General features: G+C 43.9%; 1 protein-coding gene across 1 annotated transcript in view; it reads right to left on the reverse strand.

Moving 5' to 3' along the window:
* Positions 1 to 15555, reverse strand: part of LOC117486918 (synapsin-3-like) — a 131494-nt gene that overhangs the window by 106047 nt on the left and 9892 nt on the right. The window contains exon 2 of the mRNA XM_034135513.1: positions 7570 to 8052. Within this exon, the coding sequence (XP_033991404.1) occupies positions 7570 to 7997 (428 nt within the window). The 5' untranslated portion in view covers positions 7998 to 8052. The remainder of the gene's footprint in view (positions 1 to 7569; positions 8053 to 15555) is intronic.

The raw sequence follows: 15555 nt of genomic DNA on the forward strand, positions 1-15555 counted from the left end.
TATTTTTGGCAATTAAAATATTTCTTTATGCTTTTAATTTGAAGGCAGTTCTAGGCCCTGGGTGATTGGGCACCTGCTGATCAGTATATATTGGAGGCAGGTGGTGGAATCAGTAGGCACATGTTCTTTTACCAGGGTTAGCACAAGGAGGCTCCAGGAAAAGCACAGGGCAAGATATGGAACACTGTGTACTTTTGATGATATTGGATCAATGAAATGCACAGAAACAACGTTCTTGCCTGGACTTTGATCATTCCCTGCTTCTGATTCGCCAGCTGGTGCCTCAGCGGCAGTATTCGTTTTGAGGTCATTTTGTCTTTTATTTCTTATGTGTACAAATGTACACTAAGTAGGCTGAGGAAGATTGTAAGTCTATTTAAGACACTAACCAGTTGCAGTTTGGGAAATGTAGGATCCAGTGTTTCTGGAACTTGATTCACACTAAATGTGGACAAAAAACAAGGGTTGGCTGAGCTACAAAGTTGGTGTATTGATATATATATCAATATAAGGAACACACGGAAGGAAAATTCAGTCAATTAATATAATACATTAATAAGGAAATAATAATAAAAAATAAAAAAAAGAGTGAGATGTGAGAGCTGGTGTAGCAGGTCAGTCTGATTCCCTCATACTGTGGCAGGCAGAGACACACTGTCCTGCAAGAATGCAGCTTTCTTTATTTTGAGTTTTTAATTTTCTTTTTAAAATAATTGAGGATGCTTACTATTACATTTTGGGGCAGAATTGTTTCCGTACCGGTTTAAATTGTTGGCATGTTTTTTTGTACCTCTCTGTTTCTATGGCCAGTCTGTGAGCATTCAGTCTGTACTTTGCCCAAACAATTCTGAGTTTAACATCAGTCGCTGTGGTCAGGTAGTGCTACCGTGTCTTTTTAGGGCCAGATAGCATTGCATTTTAATTTGGGTTACACTAACTGTTCCTGATCAAAAATATGCACAGGGGACACCTGCAGATTTTAAAGCTGTACTCGCGGATCTTGAGAAAAACCATCACTGGATAACTTAGATACTGAGTGTTACTTAAAAACACCATGATTCTTAGGCAGGTTTCAGAGTGACAGTCACAGGTCAAGATTTCAGTGAGAAGAGCCGCTGTCCAGAACATCTCTAAACTCCCACGCTGAGAGGGAAGATGATCTCAGGAGCAGAGTTTGATTTAAACCTCAGACGCTGTCACACACCTCCATCTGCTGGCTGAAGCTGCTCCTGCAGAGAGATATCTGAGCATGCAGAGCAGTGAGGGGGGGGCTGGACTACAGTTCCCCTCTGTGGCCAGAAAAGGAACTTGCTGAGTTACAAACAAAACCAATTGAAATGTTTATTACCTGTTAACATTAGTTTTAATTTTGCTTGGATTCATGTTCATGTTCCATTTGAGAGAAATAGTGGCACCCTCATGGGTTAATACAGCGCAGAGAGGAAAGCTTGAGGAACATGCAACAACTTCTTCAGTGCCACTTTTAAAGGGACCCTTCACCAATTTTACAATTGAAGTACTTTGGATAAAAAATACTATTAATTCCTTTAATGCTCTATGAAGTGTTCCACAAAGTCTGAAGCCTGACAGTGATGTCATCATCAACCCTTTGTCTTCCTTTTTTCTTATTGGTTGTAACAAATGTACACTAAGTAGGCTGAGGAAGATTGTAAGTCTATTTAAGACACTAACCAGTTGCAGTTTGGGAAATGTAGGAACTGCTCGCCTGCTTTACTCACATCGCTGCTGCTCTACACAGTCCTCCATGATATGTTCAGGTTACCTGCTGGTGCTGTTCTTTGCACATGTGTCTCGCTGTCTCCGACTCTGGAAGCGAATCATCATCCACGGGGGAAGAAGCCTGCCTCATATCCGAAACATAGGCTAGCTCAGAGCATGGCTCAGACGCTGCTGGAACGAGCAGCAGCTCCCACACCACACGCATCACTCGGTGTCGGAACGAATGGCCGGGTGTCCTGTCCGTCTGCAATCACGAGGAATGTAATCTCCATGCCGTGTTGGGGGAGAGTTATCTAATCTCCACGTGGTGTTGGGGGATAGTTATCTAATCATCACTCAATGTTCTTTGTAAATCTGTGGAGTGATGAGGCCCGAGCCTAGACGCCAAACTCAAACTATATGCTGCTTCTAATAAACATATTAAGAAACACGTGAGTTGTCTGAATGAAATGGGGCGAAGCCTGTGAGCTAGTTCAGGCAGTCAACTCGAGCACCAATGATACATTAACACGTGACGCACCTCGTCTCTCTTACAACCAACCAAACACATTCTCCTAAACATGCCGCCCTATTTAAGCTGCCAGGTCTTCCTGCCTCTGCCTCGCTATGCTGCTGCTGCTACTGCTGTGTTCACTTGCTATTGCTACGTTCATGTTCCTGCTGCTGTATTTCATGTTGCTGCTGTTCGCCTGACCCACCACCACCCCAGCTTCCACCCCAGCTTCCACCCCAGCTTCCACCCCAGCTTCCACCCCAGCTTCCACCTTTAGGCTCGGGGGATAGTTATCTAATCATCACTCAATGTTCTTTGTAAATCTGTGGAGTGATGAGGCCTGAGCCTAGACGCTAGGGATGGGTATCGTTTGAAATTGATCGATTCCGATTCTGATTCCGATTCCGATTCCGGTTCTTATCGATTCCCCGTTTCGATTCCAAAATTGTAAAAGAAAGAGGTCAAACGTTTAGATAACAAAAATATCTTTATTCTTTTAAGCTTTCACTGACATTTTTACAAATAAAAAATATACATGCAATACAAATGTATTGCACAATAGCTGTGCTTTATTTTAACTGAGCTATGCTTGTGGCAAGCTATTAACAGGCATTACACTGTGCCTTGTCTTTTTCTTTTTTAGTGTAGTGAAGCTTCACTTTAGAGCGTTTACCCATCTTTGGTGTTATGAAGTGACTGAGCTCGTGAACTGTCTACGGGAGGGCGGGGGGAGCCTCGCTGCGGGGAAACTGTGGACCTCTGTCGCCTGTCAGCTCAACTTACATGATGCCGTTTTTAAATTAAGGTCGGTGCCGGCCGTCAGCGAACCGAGCCGGCCGTCAACGGCCCGCTGACGACCGGCCGTTCTGTGATTCTCCAGAACACACAGATGGCCAGTCCGCCCTTACCCTGTATTCCACCGGGTAACCGCGGCGCCGCGGCGCAGTCGGACCCGGTGAAATACAGGGTCTACCGCGTTTAGGAACCGTTGAGCAGAACCAAAATTGTGTATTTTGTATGGGTACCCGGTACCCGGCATTTTCTTATCGGTTCTCATCTGGAACCGAGTTTCGGTTCCCAACCCTACTAGACGCCAAACTCAAACTATATGCTGCTTCTAATAAACATATTAAGAAACACGTGAGTTGTCTGACTGAACCTCTGTAATGTTTTTCCAAATGAACAAATGGCGCCACCTACTCACCTCGGTGACCAACTCATTAGAATCACACAAAGACAGGGGATGAAACAATCATTCTTTTGCTTTATCGTCTGCTGATTTCCTCAATATTTGTTTAAAAGATGAAATTCAATTCGATCGAAACCAATAACTGTCTCTGGCAAGCCAATCCGTTATATAGCACTGTGTAAGAAGTGAAAAGGATATAAAACTCAAATGTTGTCCTAAAGGCTCAGTCAACATGCCACTGGTTAGGATTAGAATCAACATATTGAAGTCAAAGTATAACTACATATACAAAACTTGACAAAGGCAGGATAGTTTGCAGGGCTGCTGCAGTGAATTCAAATATAACATGTGTTTCTGTGCCAACCCTGTATAACATCTGAGTCATGCACAAAAATGACTTTCCTTTTCCTTTTGGAGCATAAAACCAACCAAGCACTTGTCCAAGGCTCCATTATTCACTCTTTATATAAGTAGTAGTTTGTTTAGGAGAGTGAAGTCCCTGCTGTTCCCTGCAGAGTGAGCTGGCCTCAGAGAGCCTAAGGCCCCATTTACACGAGGACGAAACGGGTACGTTTGCGTTTACGCACCGAATTCGTTTTCAAAAAAGTCTTCCGTTCACACGCATTCGGCTCAATTAACGTGTCCGTTCACACGAGACCGCCCGACCCGCTGGAAACGCTGTAGTACATATGCCGGGCCTGTAAGTGGCACTGCTGCCGCCACAAAATACACCAAAAGCAGTGAAGAAGACCCCGGAGCATGGTTGCCATGGTTGCCCTTCTGTTTATTCTCCGCGGTGGACGGCGTGTGCTCCTGCTGTAATTCTCTCCGGTTAGTCCACCAGCAGATGAAAAACACCCACCTCTCCGCCTCTTCCAAGGGACGAGGGAACCGTGCGGCAGAGTTTCCGTTAAAAAATTGTTTCGCCGGTCAACATGTCCGTTAAAGTTTAAATCTTCCAGACAAAATTAGAAAAGTGCCGGTCAGAGGTCTTCTTTGTTATTTATTGAGCTTTAAAACAAATTGATAACGACTCTATATAATAATATAAGAATAATAAACGGAGCCTCTCTTTTCCTCCCACTCTTCTGACAGCCCAGCAGCTGATCTCTGAGCAGGAGAGGTGGGGAGAGGGAGACGTGGGGAGAGGGAGACGTGGGGAGAGGGAGACGTGGGGAGAGGGAGGCGGGGCTATTTCATCATTATCAGAAAATGATCGTAGGGCGTACACACGGAGCCGTTTGCCCCCCCAGAGCGTTCCGTTTGCAGATCTATCCACCTTGGGACCCGTTATCGTTTGCGGGGTCCGTTTACGCGTTTACGTGTTTACGCGTCGGCCTCGTGTGAACGAACGGGCTATACGCGAGAGAAAAGTAGCGGATACAACCCGTTTTGTCCTTGTATAAATGGCACCTAAAGAGCTGCAGGAGGATCCTCCGCCGGCTCCTTTCAGCAAGGAGGGGTGTCAGGAGGGGCCCTTTTGGGATTTCAGCTAAATCCGTAACGAAAAGAATCCGCCAGGCTTTTCAGAACATGAGAGCAATCTTGGTGCTTTTGACACGGCTATCAGCGGGGCGCTTTAATTTAGTGATCATTTTTACACCCCGGCCTGATGCTCTGCTGGAGGATTGGATGTTCCCTACATAATGATCCCTTCTAACTGTGTACATCATTTCAAAGGGCTGGAAATAGCTAAAAGCAGCTTCAGTAAGGTCGCTTCACCAGCAAATGTCAAGCTGAAGAATATCAATTCATGAAATGGAAGAGTGGTTTATTGATTGAGAAGACGAACATGATAAACTGGCCGCTGCATGTCTTAACTCCACAGAGCAGGGGAGACAACATCAGCTCTAAGGGGCTGTTGCTGAAAGGTTTTCTCATCCAAGTTCATTTATTTTTCTGTCATCTTTAGAGGAAATTACCTTCCCTTGTTACCATGACAGCCATGCAAAAGCCAAGGATGAATGAGTCTATGATAAACAATAAAATATCCCGCTCCTTTCAAATCAAACCAGAAGAATGTTTTTCGAGTTAACAGGAGCTAAGAAACAAAAGGTAAGCAAAACAACAACACCTAACAAAAGGTAAGCTTGACTCCGCTTTTCACATCTCAGGCACAATCTATTTGCCCATATTTAAAGTCCTAAACCAAGAACTGGTTAACATGTCAGTGTTTTTTAACCTAACCTTAACACCCTAATACGTTTTGGTTACATTCCCAAAATCTCTTCGTTAAAAAAGGTCTTTGGTTAATGCAAGCTTGCAAGATTACCACATTTTGCTCAACAACATAAAATACATCAGTGAATACCCCACTGGATGGCGTTTGCTGACATTTGACTAAACGAGGCTGCTAACATGCCGAACATTCGCTGAACATTCGCTGAGAGTTCGCCAAACGTTCGCCGACGCGTGAAGTCATGTTGGTTTTTTTGGGTTAACTTTTTACTTCTGGCTATTGCATTTATGCTTCAACCATTATAAAAGATGTGTATGTGGAAATTATCCGGCTGAACAAAAGTAATTTAGTGTCATAAATAGGGATGCTCCGATCGATCGGTGCTCTCTAAACATGCCGATCGCGAGAGCCAATCGCATGACGTAAAATACATGACACTTTTCTCTGTGCGAAAAGCTGTGACGGACCGGTGAGCGGAGCAGAACACACATTAAGAGTTAGACCTAACACACTTAGCTATTTTATCTACCTCTGGAACAAGCTAAACTAGTTATAAATATATTTATTCTTCACTGTCGGGTCACTCATTACATGGATCAGTGAGCTGCATGAGATACTGACAGGCTGTCAGGAGAGGGAGAGAGGGGGAGAGAGAGGGGGAGAGAGAGGGGGAGAGAGAGAGGGGGAGAGAGGAAAAGAGAGCGCTTCCGCTCATTTCTCCCGTGGTATTATCCAAAGTGAATGTAAACTTGAATAATGTACATCATTTGAATGTAATAATTAAGTTGATTGTTGTTTGTGGAAGCTCCAGTGAATGAGCCCCATTAACTGAGTTTGAAACATCACTTTAAATGGAAGATTTAAAGTGATCTTCCATTTAGGCCCCGCCCACTCGATCGGATCGGCGATCGGTATCGGCCGATACTGATTCCGGCGATCGGCGATCGGCCCCAAAATTGGCGATCGGAGCATCCCTAGTCATAAATGTGTTAGCCAACGACCTTCTGCAACATTTCAAAATCACATGCTTTTCGTCAAAGAGGAAGCGATGCTAGCTTCTGGGTCGGCCTACAAAAATCACTGTACCACCCTATAGACTGTTTCTTCTGCTGTGCTCCCACCCGCTCACCCACCAGAGCCAATCACAAGCCTGCACGGTCACAGTTATTTTGCCTGAGCCACTTAGCTGCTACATTTGTTAAATGTTTTCATAAATATATTTAGCTCCCAGTGAAATTGGCATGGGACATGGATCTGAAAAAAACGGAATCGAAAAGCAGAACCGGAATCAGAACCGGAATCAGAACCGGAATCATTCAAATCCAAACGATAACCAACCCTAGATGTGATTGGATGTAAAACGCCCTGATCAAATAACATGACTTCACTGACTTACTTTTTGAATAAATATGATGAAGTTGAATTTAGATCTTACTGTTTGTATGTGGGTCTTTTTATGATGATGTGGATCTTTCAGATCAAATTGACTATGGTATCTTACACATGGTATTGTAAGTGTATTGTGTAGTGTTGGATTCACAGTAGTCTGGTTCCGGTCTTGACTCGGTCCCGCCCTGCCTTGGTCTTGGTCTTGACTTGGTCTTGACCTCTTAAAGTCTTGGTCTTGTCTTGGTCTGGACCTCTTAAAGTCTTGACTTGGTCTGGACCTCTTAAAGTCTTAGTCTTGACTTGGTCTGGACCTCTTAAAGTCTTGAGGTTTCTTTTTTCTCTGCTTCATGTAGCAGTGTAGTGATGCTTCTTCCAGTCAGTAAACAGAGAGTGTGTTAAGGTGCTCACTGTAATCTGTTTAGGATTTGTCATGGGAGCTTAGCTTGAAATGAACACTATTAGCACTGGGACTCTTGAAAACAAATAACTCACAGTTCAGTTCATGGTCTTTTGAACTTGAAAGCCATTCAAGAAAAATCATTCAGGACATTTAGATGCAAAAAGGAGCTTTGCACTCACCAGTCTGTGTTCTGATCGTCGACGACCAGCAGGATCTTGGGCTTGCGTATGACAGGTTTGAGCGGCTGACCGCTTCCTGGGGGGGCTCCTTCAGCTGCGGAGGCTGCTGCCTTGGCGTGAGCGGCGGCGGCCACGTTCTGGGCCATCTGAGCGCTCTTCACCACGCTGGAGAAGGAGCTGAGGAAGCTCCCCGCGCCTGAAGCTGAGCCCGAGCCTGAGCCGGGGCCTGAGCCCAGACCGGGGGCCGGGCTGGGGGCCGGGGTCGGGAGGCTTGGGGGCTGCCGCCGCTCTGTGGCCGGGGAGGCGGGGGAGGAGGTGGAGGAAGGGGAGGAGCCTGGAGGGGTCGGCCTCTGCAGATCCATCATGTAGCCGTTGGGGAGGTTGGCTACGAAGCTGCTGTCTGACAGGCGCCGGCGGAGGTAGTTCATGGTGAGGGGCTGGTGGTCCGTCAGGCCAGAGGAGAGGGGGAGAGTTCCTGAAATCCTGCAGAGGACAAATGTAGAGAGAAAGGATTCGTCATGATTGATATTTGAAACTGTAGTAGATATGTAGATGGACAGATAGGTGGGTCCTAGTAGGTCAGTCTGTGACACTGCTGTTTAAAGCTGCTCTCATATCTATAAAGGGTTAAATGCAGGGTCTAATAAGTGGCCATCACAATTGGATTCCACTTTCCCTTTCAGTCAAACATCACAAGACAAGGATCCAATGGATAAGATCTCAAGACAGTGTATGGCTCAAGAAGACTTAGGTAATATCACTCAAAACCTCAGAGCAGCACCCCACTTCAAAGACCAAATAGTGTGAGTGAGTGAGTGAGTGAGTGAGTGAGTGAGTGAGTGAGTGAGTGAGTGAGTGTGTGTGTGTGTGTGTGAGAGAGTGATTGTGTGTGTGTGTGTGTGTGAGAGAGAGAGTGATTGTGTGTGTATGTGTGAGAGTGATTGTGTGTGTATGTGTGAGAGTGATTGTGTGTGTATGTGTGAGAGTGATTGTGTGTGTGTATGTGAGTGAGTGAGTGAGTGAGTGAGTGAGTGAGTGAGTGAGTGAGTGAGTGAGTGAGTGAGTGAGTGAGTGAGTGAGTGAGTGAGTGTGTGTGTGTGGTGTGTGTGTGTGCACACGAGAGAGAGAGAGAGAGAGAGAGAGTGAGTGAGTGTGTGTGTGTGTGTATGTAAGCAATAGAGAGAGAATGTGTGTTTGTAAGACAATCCCTCAAATCATCTTACCTTTTTGAAGTGTTTCTTTCTTGCCCTTTTCTTAAGTCTGTGATAAGTTCATCAAAATCCTAACATTGCTCGCTAGCTCAACAACATCCTCAGGCTCCGTGGCCGTCACTGTTCCTTGTAGTTGCTGGCCTAATTTGTCACTTTTTCTTTCTTTTCGCTGCCCCGCTGGGCGTTTGGCTGCTACCGGCACCATCCATTTCTTCAGCTCACCTGACACAATGTCAATGTGACATGAGTGAAGGTGGGGTTGTGATTCGGCTATAGACCGCCGCAGCGTAGTGATAAAGTTGAGCGCATACATAGTGAGCCCTACAGTACAGAGACGGTTTAGAAAATATATTAATTTGACCCTATAGAAAAGCCGAATTATTTATTGCGGCGGAGATTGAGTTTAATTTAAAACAATGATGAGTGAGGTTGTGCCAAAAAATAGCATGAGAATGCAGAAGTGCCCATACAGAAGATGAAAAGAAGGTTGAGAGATTTAATGAACGCACTGAGCAACAAAAGTCTGAAGAGGGCTCTGCAAAATGGGCTCTGCAAAATGGGCTCTGCAAAATGAGCTCTACATTTGGTAGTATCAGCAGGCCTATAAATAAATGATCAATCAAGTATGAGATAACATGGTTCTTAATATACAATATTTATTGGAAATAGTATTAGTGTGTTTTTATTTCCGAGACCATAATGCTTTGATTAATTAACGAATATTAAAATGAATAAATAATGTAATATTGTAATTTCTGTTCTTCAGAACAAATTCCATATAGGAAAAGGAATGGTGCATGTCAGAATGTTTGAAAAGACAGTTTAGGTGGGCTGGACATTTATTTTGAAGTATAATTTGTTAAGAGTTATTAAGAGGCTCACAACAAATATTTAGGATGAGGTTGACAGAGAGCGCTGGCCAGTATTCCAGTGACACAGCAGAGATGAGGCAGAGTTGCAGCAGTGATTCACAGCTCCTTACTTTGTAAAGCAGATAAATGCCGCGGGGATAAGGAAACAGTTATGTAACACATGGAACCCAAGCAGTGTGGCAGAGAAGACACATTCAAACAAATTAGCCATCAAACTGCAGCCGAGCACACAGGCAAGGGGGAAAGAAACCCTAAAACCTGATTGGAACTAGGGCGCGATCACAGTCAATGGAGCTTGGAGGAGATAAAAGTGCATTTCTTATTGAGGCGTCTCAGCTCAGGCGGATGTTCCTGGTGTTTGAGGCGGTGTCTTGGAGTTAAAGAGGGGGGGGTGGGCTCTATAACAAGCCCTCAGAAGAGGAATAGGATGGTGTTAATGTAGTCAGACCATCACTTACAGGAAGTCTTTATTTAGAGGGAGGGTTGGAGCTTCTGCAGCTCCTGATGTTGTAGCAGAAGTTTAATAATGTTAAGTATTCAGTGAAAGAAGAAGTTCTCATAACCTTTTGCTTTAGTAAAACTAGCGATACAGAGTATGTCTCCTTGGGAGGTGCGAGGTCCCAGACACACCCTGTCACCTGTGGTGTCCCTCAAGGGTCGGTCCTTGGGCCCACTCTGTTCACCCTGTACACTCTGCCCCTTGGCCGTGTCATCAGCAAGCATGGAATATCATTCCATTGCTACGCTGATGACACGCAGCTATATATAAAGACAGACTCTATCCCACATGCTTGCTCACTGTCACCATCATCATCACCCTTCCCATCAACATCCCTTAACACCTGCATTGAGGAGATAAAGACTTGGATGCGAGAAAACTTCCTGCAACTAAATAGCTCCAAAACAGAAGCTATTTTAGTTGGCACACCAAACCAGGTCCAGTCATCCCCCATAACCCACATTATCTTTTCTGGACAAAACATACCCCTCTCCACAGCAGTTACCAACCTGGGTGTAAGATTTGACAGACATCTGACCTTTGACACCCACATCAAACACCTGTGCAAAACCTCCTTCTACCACCTCAGGAACATTGCAAAACTCCGTCCCACACTCTCCCTGTCAGATGCAGAACAACTGGTCCATGCCTTCGTCTCATCAAGGCTCGATTACTGCAACGCTCTCCTCATCAGGGGCCTCATTTATAAAGGGATATACGCTCAAAAAATGGCGTACGCCAGTTTCTACTCAATGTTTGCGATTTATAAAATACTAACTTGACGGGAAAATGTGCGGTCCTCCACGCAAACTCTAACCCATGCGTACGCACTAAGCACACAAACGGGAGAGACGAGAAACTGCGACACCATTGGCAGAAGGAAGAATTGAGAGAAATATGTGGAAATAAATAAAATGTTACCTCTCATTTATCATATGAATAATTCATTTTCAAACATTGATTAAAGCCAATCTTAAAACGATTAAACAAACGCCTGTTTGAGACTCCTCAGTGCACACAAAAACTTGGAGAAATAAATAAATACGGATATGTTATTTAAAACCACCTCGAATATGTTGTGTTAATGTTATGAAATGTTTTCTCATACATGATGCGGTAAGCAGGAGGACAGAATTACGTCTAAACTGACGCCGTTTTGCATTTCTATAGGTTGTAGATACGAACATGGTTTTATATACTATCACGTTTAATCGTGTTTTATGCCGTTTGCCAAGACTTGATAAGTGGCTCGTAAAACACAGGAGGTATGGAAACTAAGAACACCATATGTGGTCAATTGTACAGCTAATATAACACAATACATTAGTTGTATTTCCTTTAACTGGTGGATTATGGATATATAGTTGCTGATCGACAGCTGGAACACAAACCACCAAATACAACAAAAATAATTCAGATCCAGTCGTCATGACTCCACTCCGGAGGGATTCCCCGATCATTTCTTACAGTTTCTCATCAAGGGGGTGTCTCCTGTCCCCGGGACAAACACACTGCCTGAGGAAGGTTATGTGTATTTTTTTTGTCATTAACTTTTTTCGGACCACTTATTTATTTATTTTGGTGACGATCCGACCTCCATGCTGCTACTCTGGTTCAAACTGCATCCACCAAACAATATGATTTATCTCGACCTCCCCAAAATAACCAAAATCTGACACGGTGTGAGATGTCTTTTTTAGCTGTTCTGTCCTCATTTCCTGCGATCTTCTTCATGCAGTCAGTCAAAATGAATGAATGAATGGGCGTTTCTTTGACTATTTATAGGCAAATATGGGCGTTACGTGAAGCCTGCAAAAGCTGCGCCGCATTTCGAGTCGATTGTGATTTATAAAGGGAAACAGGCGTAGGAAGTGCCGGTACGCACTTCCCTCGCCGGTACGCAATGTTTTGTGAATCGGAAAATGTCGGAAAATGTCTGTACCTATTTTTTTGCTTTGTACTACGTAAGCAACCTTCTCACGTCAATCCTACGCAAGGCGTTATAAATGAGGCCCCAGGACTCCTAGCGGGAGCCTTCAGAAGCTCCAATATGTACAGAATAGTGCCGCCAGGATCCTGATGAGGGTGAGAAAATACAACCACATCACACCCGTTCGTCATTCCCTCCACTGGCTTCCTGTCTCATTCAGGATCGAATACAAGATCGCACTACTGACCCATCAGTGCATCCACGGGAACGCTCCTCCATACCTGAAGGAACTTCTCACATCTCAAACCTCCACACGCAACCTCCGCTCCAAAACTAACCATCGGCTTCGCCCCCCGAGGACCAAACTCTGCACAATGGGGGATCGGGCTTTCTGTGCAGCTGCTCCTCGCCTGTGGAATTCCCTCCCAGACCACCTGAGGACTCCACAGACCACTGACGCCTTCAAGAAAGGCTTAAAAACCTTTATTTTTAAAAAAGCTTTTGATTAAACTTTTGTTTATTTTGTTTGTTTTTATTATGCCTCCTGTAGCACCTTGGGATTGCTTTGAGCAATGAAAGGTGCTTCATAAATCGAATTTATTATTATTATTTATATTATAAATATAAATAAATAAATAAATATTATTTTATTATACTATATGTTATGCTACGGACAAAAAGTTTATTATTCCGCCGACTTATTTTGCACCTCTTCTCCTCCCACATTCAACATCGCAGAAACTCCGTTCAAACATCAAAACGTTCAGCTCGGTCGGGAATCGCAAGCTATTACTTTTATCATTCATAACTTTCATAATTCCAGAGATACATCCCATAATTCATCACATTTTTAACATTTTAACTTTAACATTGTGCAGCTCGTTAAGGCAGAGTGCGTGATGTCACAGCTGGAGGGTAGGAAATCTTGAAATTTGCCTTCATATTTTTTTTTAAAACTGCCATAATTCCCAAACCCTACATTCCTGAGACATAATTTTTCATGACAAACGTAGGAAAACATCTCGTAGCTTGAAAAATGACAAATAATTAAACAAAATGCCTCTTGAGGGCATGAAGTGACAAAAACGTTCAACATGTCTCCATTAAAACCCATTGTAATTTCAGATGTCCCTTTAACTCCTATGAAAATGTTTAGGCTAACAGTTGCCTATTGACATCAGTGGTGAAACTTCGGACCACCTTTAAGTCCCACATTCACACTCAATTTAGCTTCACTTTGGTCTCCACCAACTTCTAAAGCAAATATCTGACTCTCAAGCAGCTGAATTACCCATGGAGCACTATGCTAACATCATGCAGGGTTACGTAAGTAGAATGGGGGCCAACAGCAGAGACCCTCTCAACATTTATGGGTAGGCTGATGACTTTCATTTTTTAATAAAGCTTATAGTTAGGGCTGGCTCAGGCTCGGCTTGAACCAGCTCCTAGACTGACAGCTAGCTCCTCTCTCATCCTCTTTGCTCAATCTGTACTGTTTGTGTTCCTCTCTATCTGGGTGCACCCAAAGGAGAAGAAGGTGAAAGTCCTCGGAGGTCTAAGGCTATAATACCATATCCAGCCAGCCCTAACTATAAGCTTAATCAAAAATCTCCATTACCCGTCTGTCCGTCCTGGGAGAGGGATGCCTCCTCTGTTGCTCTCAGAGGTTGCTTCCTTTTCCACAGTTAATTATGGGTTTCCTGGAGGGGGCTTTTTCCTCGTGCGCTGTAAAGGTCTAGCGCATGCTGTAAAGCCTCCTTAGACACATTTGTAATTTGTGCAATTGAGCTATAAAATATATTGTGATTGATTGGAATGCTAAACGCTCCACTGGTATACTGTGCCTGTCCGTGGTCTGCCGCTGAGCAGGGAGTGAACTCTGGATTCCTTTACAGAAAACTGCTGCTGCTGCTGCTGCTGAAAACAAGTTGTGAGAGCATGTAGAAGATGAAGAGGAATAAAAGATGTGAGGTAAAAATACCAAAATGTATAAATACAGAGTGGTGAGGGTTTGTCACTACAGAGGCCATTTTAACTCTACGAGATATTTATCCTTGCTAATATAAAAACATGAATAATTGCTGCTTTAAAACATTGTTTCCTTGTAGATTTGGGCAAGCATCACTTTGAAGAAGCAAATAGTGCATTGTTCAGCAGTGCATTAATAACAGGTGGTGCTAGAGTATCTTTTTAACAGAGCACATCTTAATGGTAACCACAGAATAGGTCACTCAATGATGTGGCACATGGAAGAGGACAAATATAGTAGATATGGCTTTAGATAAACACTTAGGGTAGTCGGGTCATGATCCGAAGATGTGGTAATGATCTTCACACGGTATTTGTTGTCTTTAAAGAAAGCCATAGTCTATCAGTCTTTAATACGTCCGTGACTGATGATCAGTTTACTGGCTCAGGGCATTGCAGCACAGCAGATGCTTGTTGTCATGACTCATGAGGAATAACATATTGTTGGATGTAATATGCCTTGCAGTGCAGGGCTGAGTGGCCCATCCCACCACAGAGTGTGGAGGGGGGGGGGGGGGGGGGGGGGGGGGGGGGGGGGGGGGGCTTCCCCTGGGAGTTATGCGTGTGTGTCAACCACCAAAAGGCTCTCCACTAGCAGCTCCAGTCAAATTATAGACAATTGCTATAAAGCAGACAGAACAAAGAACAACAAGCGGTGGCAATTACAGTCAGAGCCTGATCTCCAGCTCCGCCCCCTCTGTAATCCCATTGGACAGTTAAGAAATCACTATCTTCACCTCTGGCACATTCACCACTTTTCCAACGACCAATAAGCTGCTTTCCCTCTGTGCCTGAGGACGACTGAAGCTTTTAAATCCTTAAGGTCTTCGTCTCTAGAAAAACACAATTGGTAAAAACAAATACCAGAGAAATACCAACCCAGTCTCACAAAATAAACGTGTAATACCTACGTTGGTCCACAGGGCAAGACGTAGTATATTCACAAATAACCCTCTCAAGACGTAACATGGATACCATTTATTTTCCTATTAAATTCTAATGACCGGTGTCCATGTCACGTGATCGCAAACTTTACCAGCGTGAGAAAAACAAAACATGGCGGTCACCCGACTTATTTTTAGTGGAAAATCCTAAATTGTAGGATAGTTGGTCTTACCGTTAAATGACGGATATACCTTTCTGTCTGTGATGTTTTACAAATCAGATATTCATATGTGTAGAACTAAAATATGTGAAATAATATAGCAATATCCTGTAAAATGATGTGAAAACATGAATAAAACTACACATCTTCAGATGTTATACATACATTAGTGTCCTACACTTTCTGTGAATAATCGAGTAATGGATGAAGACACAGCTTATGGGAGATGGCACTTCCTTCCTGCTGGTGTCAGTTCTTTCTCTTCTTCCTGATGATCTGCTGAAACACTTCTGATGTTCTGAGACTTCACAAAGCCTGGTGGAAACTGTTGACTGTAAGTG

Source organism: Trematomus bernacchii, unplaced genomic scaffold (genome assembly GCF_902827165.1).
Source record: "Trematomus bernacchii unplaced genomic scaffold, fTreBer1.1, whole genome shotgun sequence".
NCBI lineage: Eukaryota > Metazoa > Chordata > Actinopteri > Perciformes > Nototheniidae > Trematomus > Trematomus bernacchii.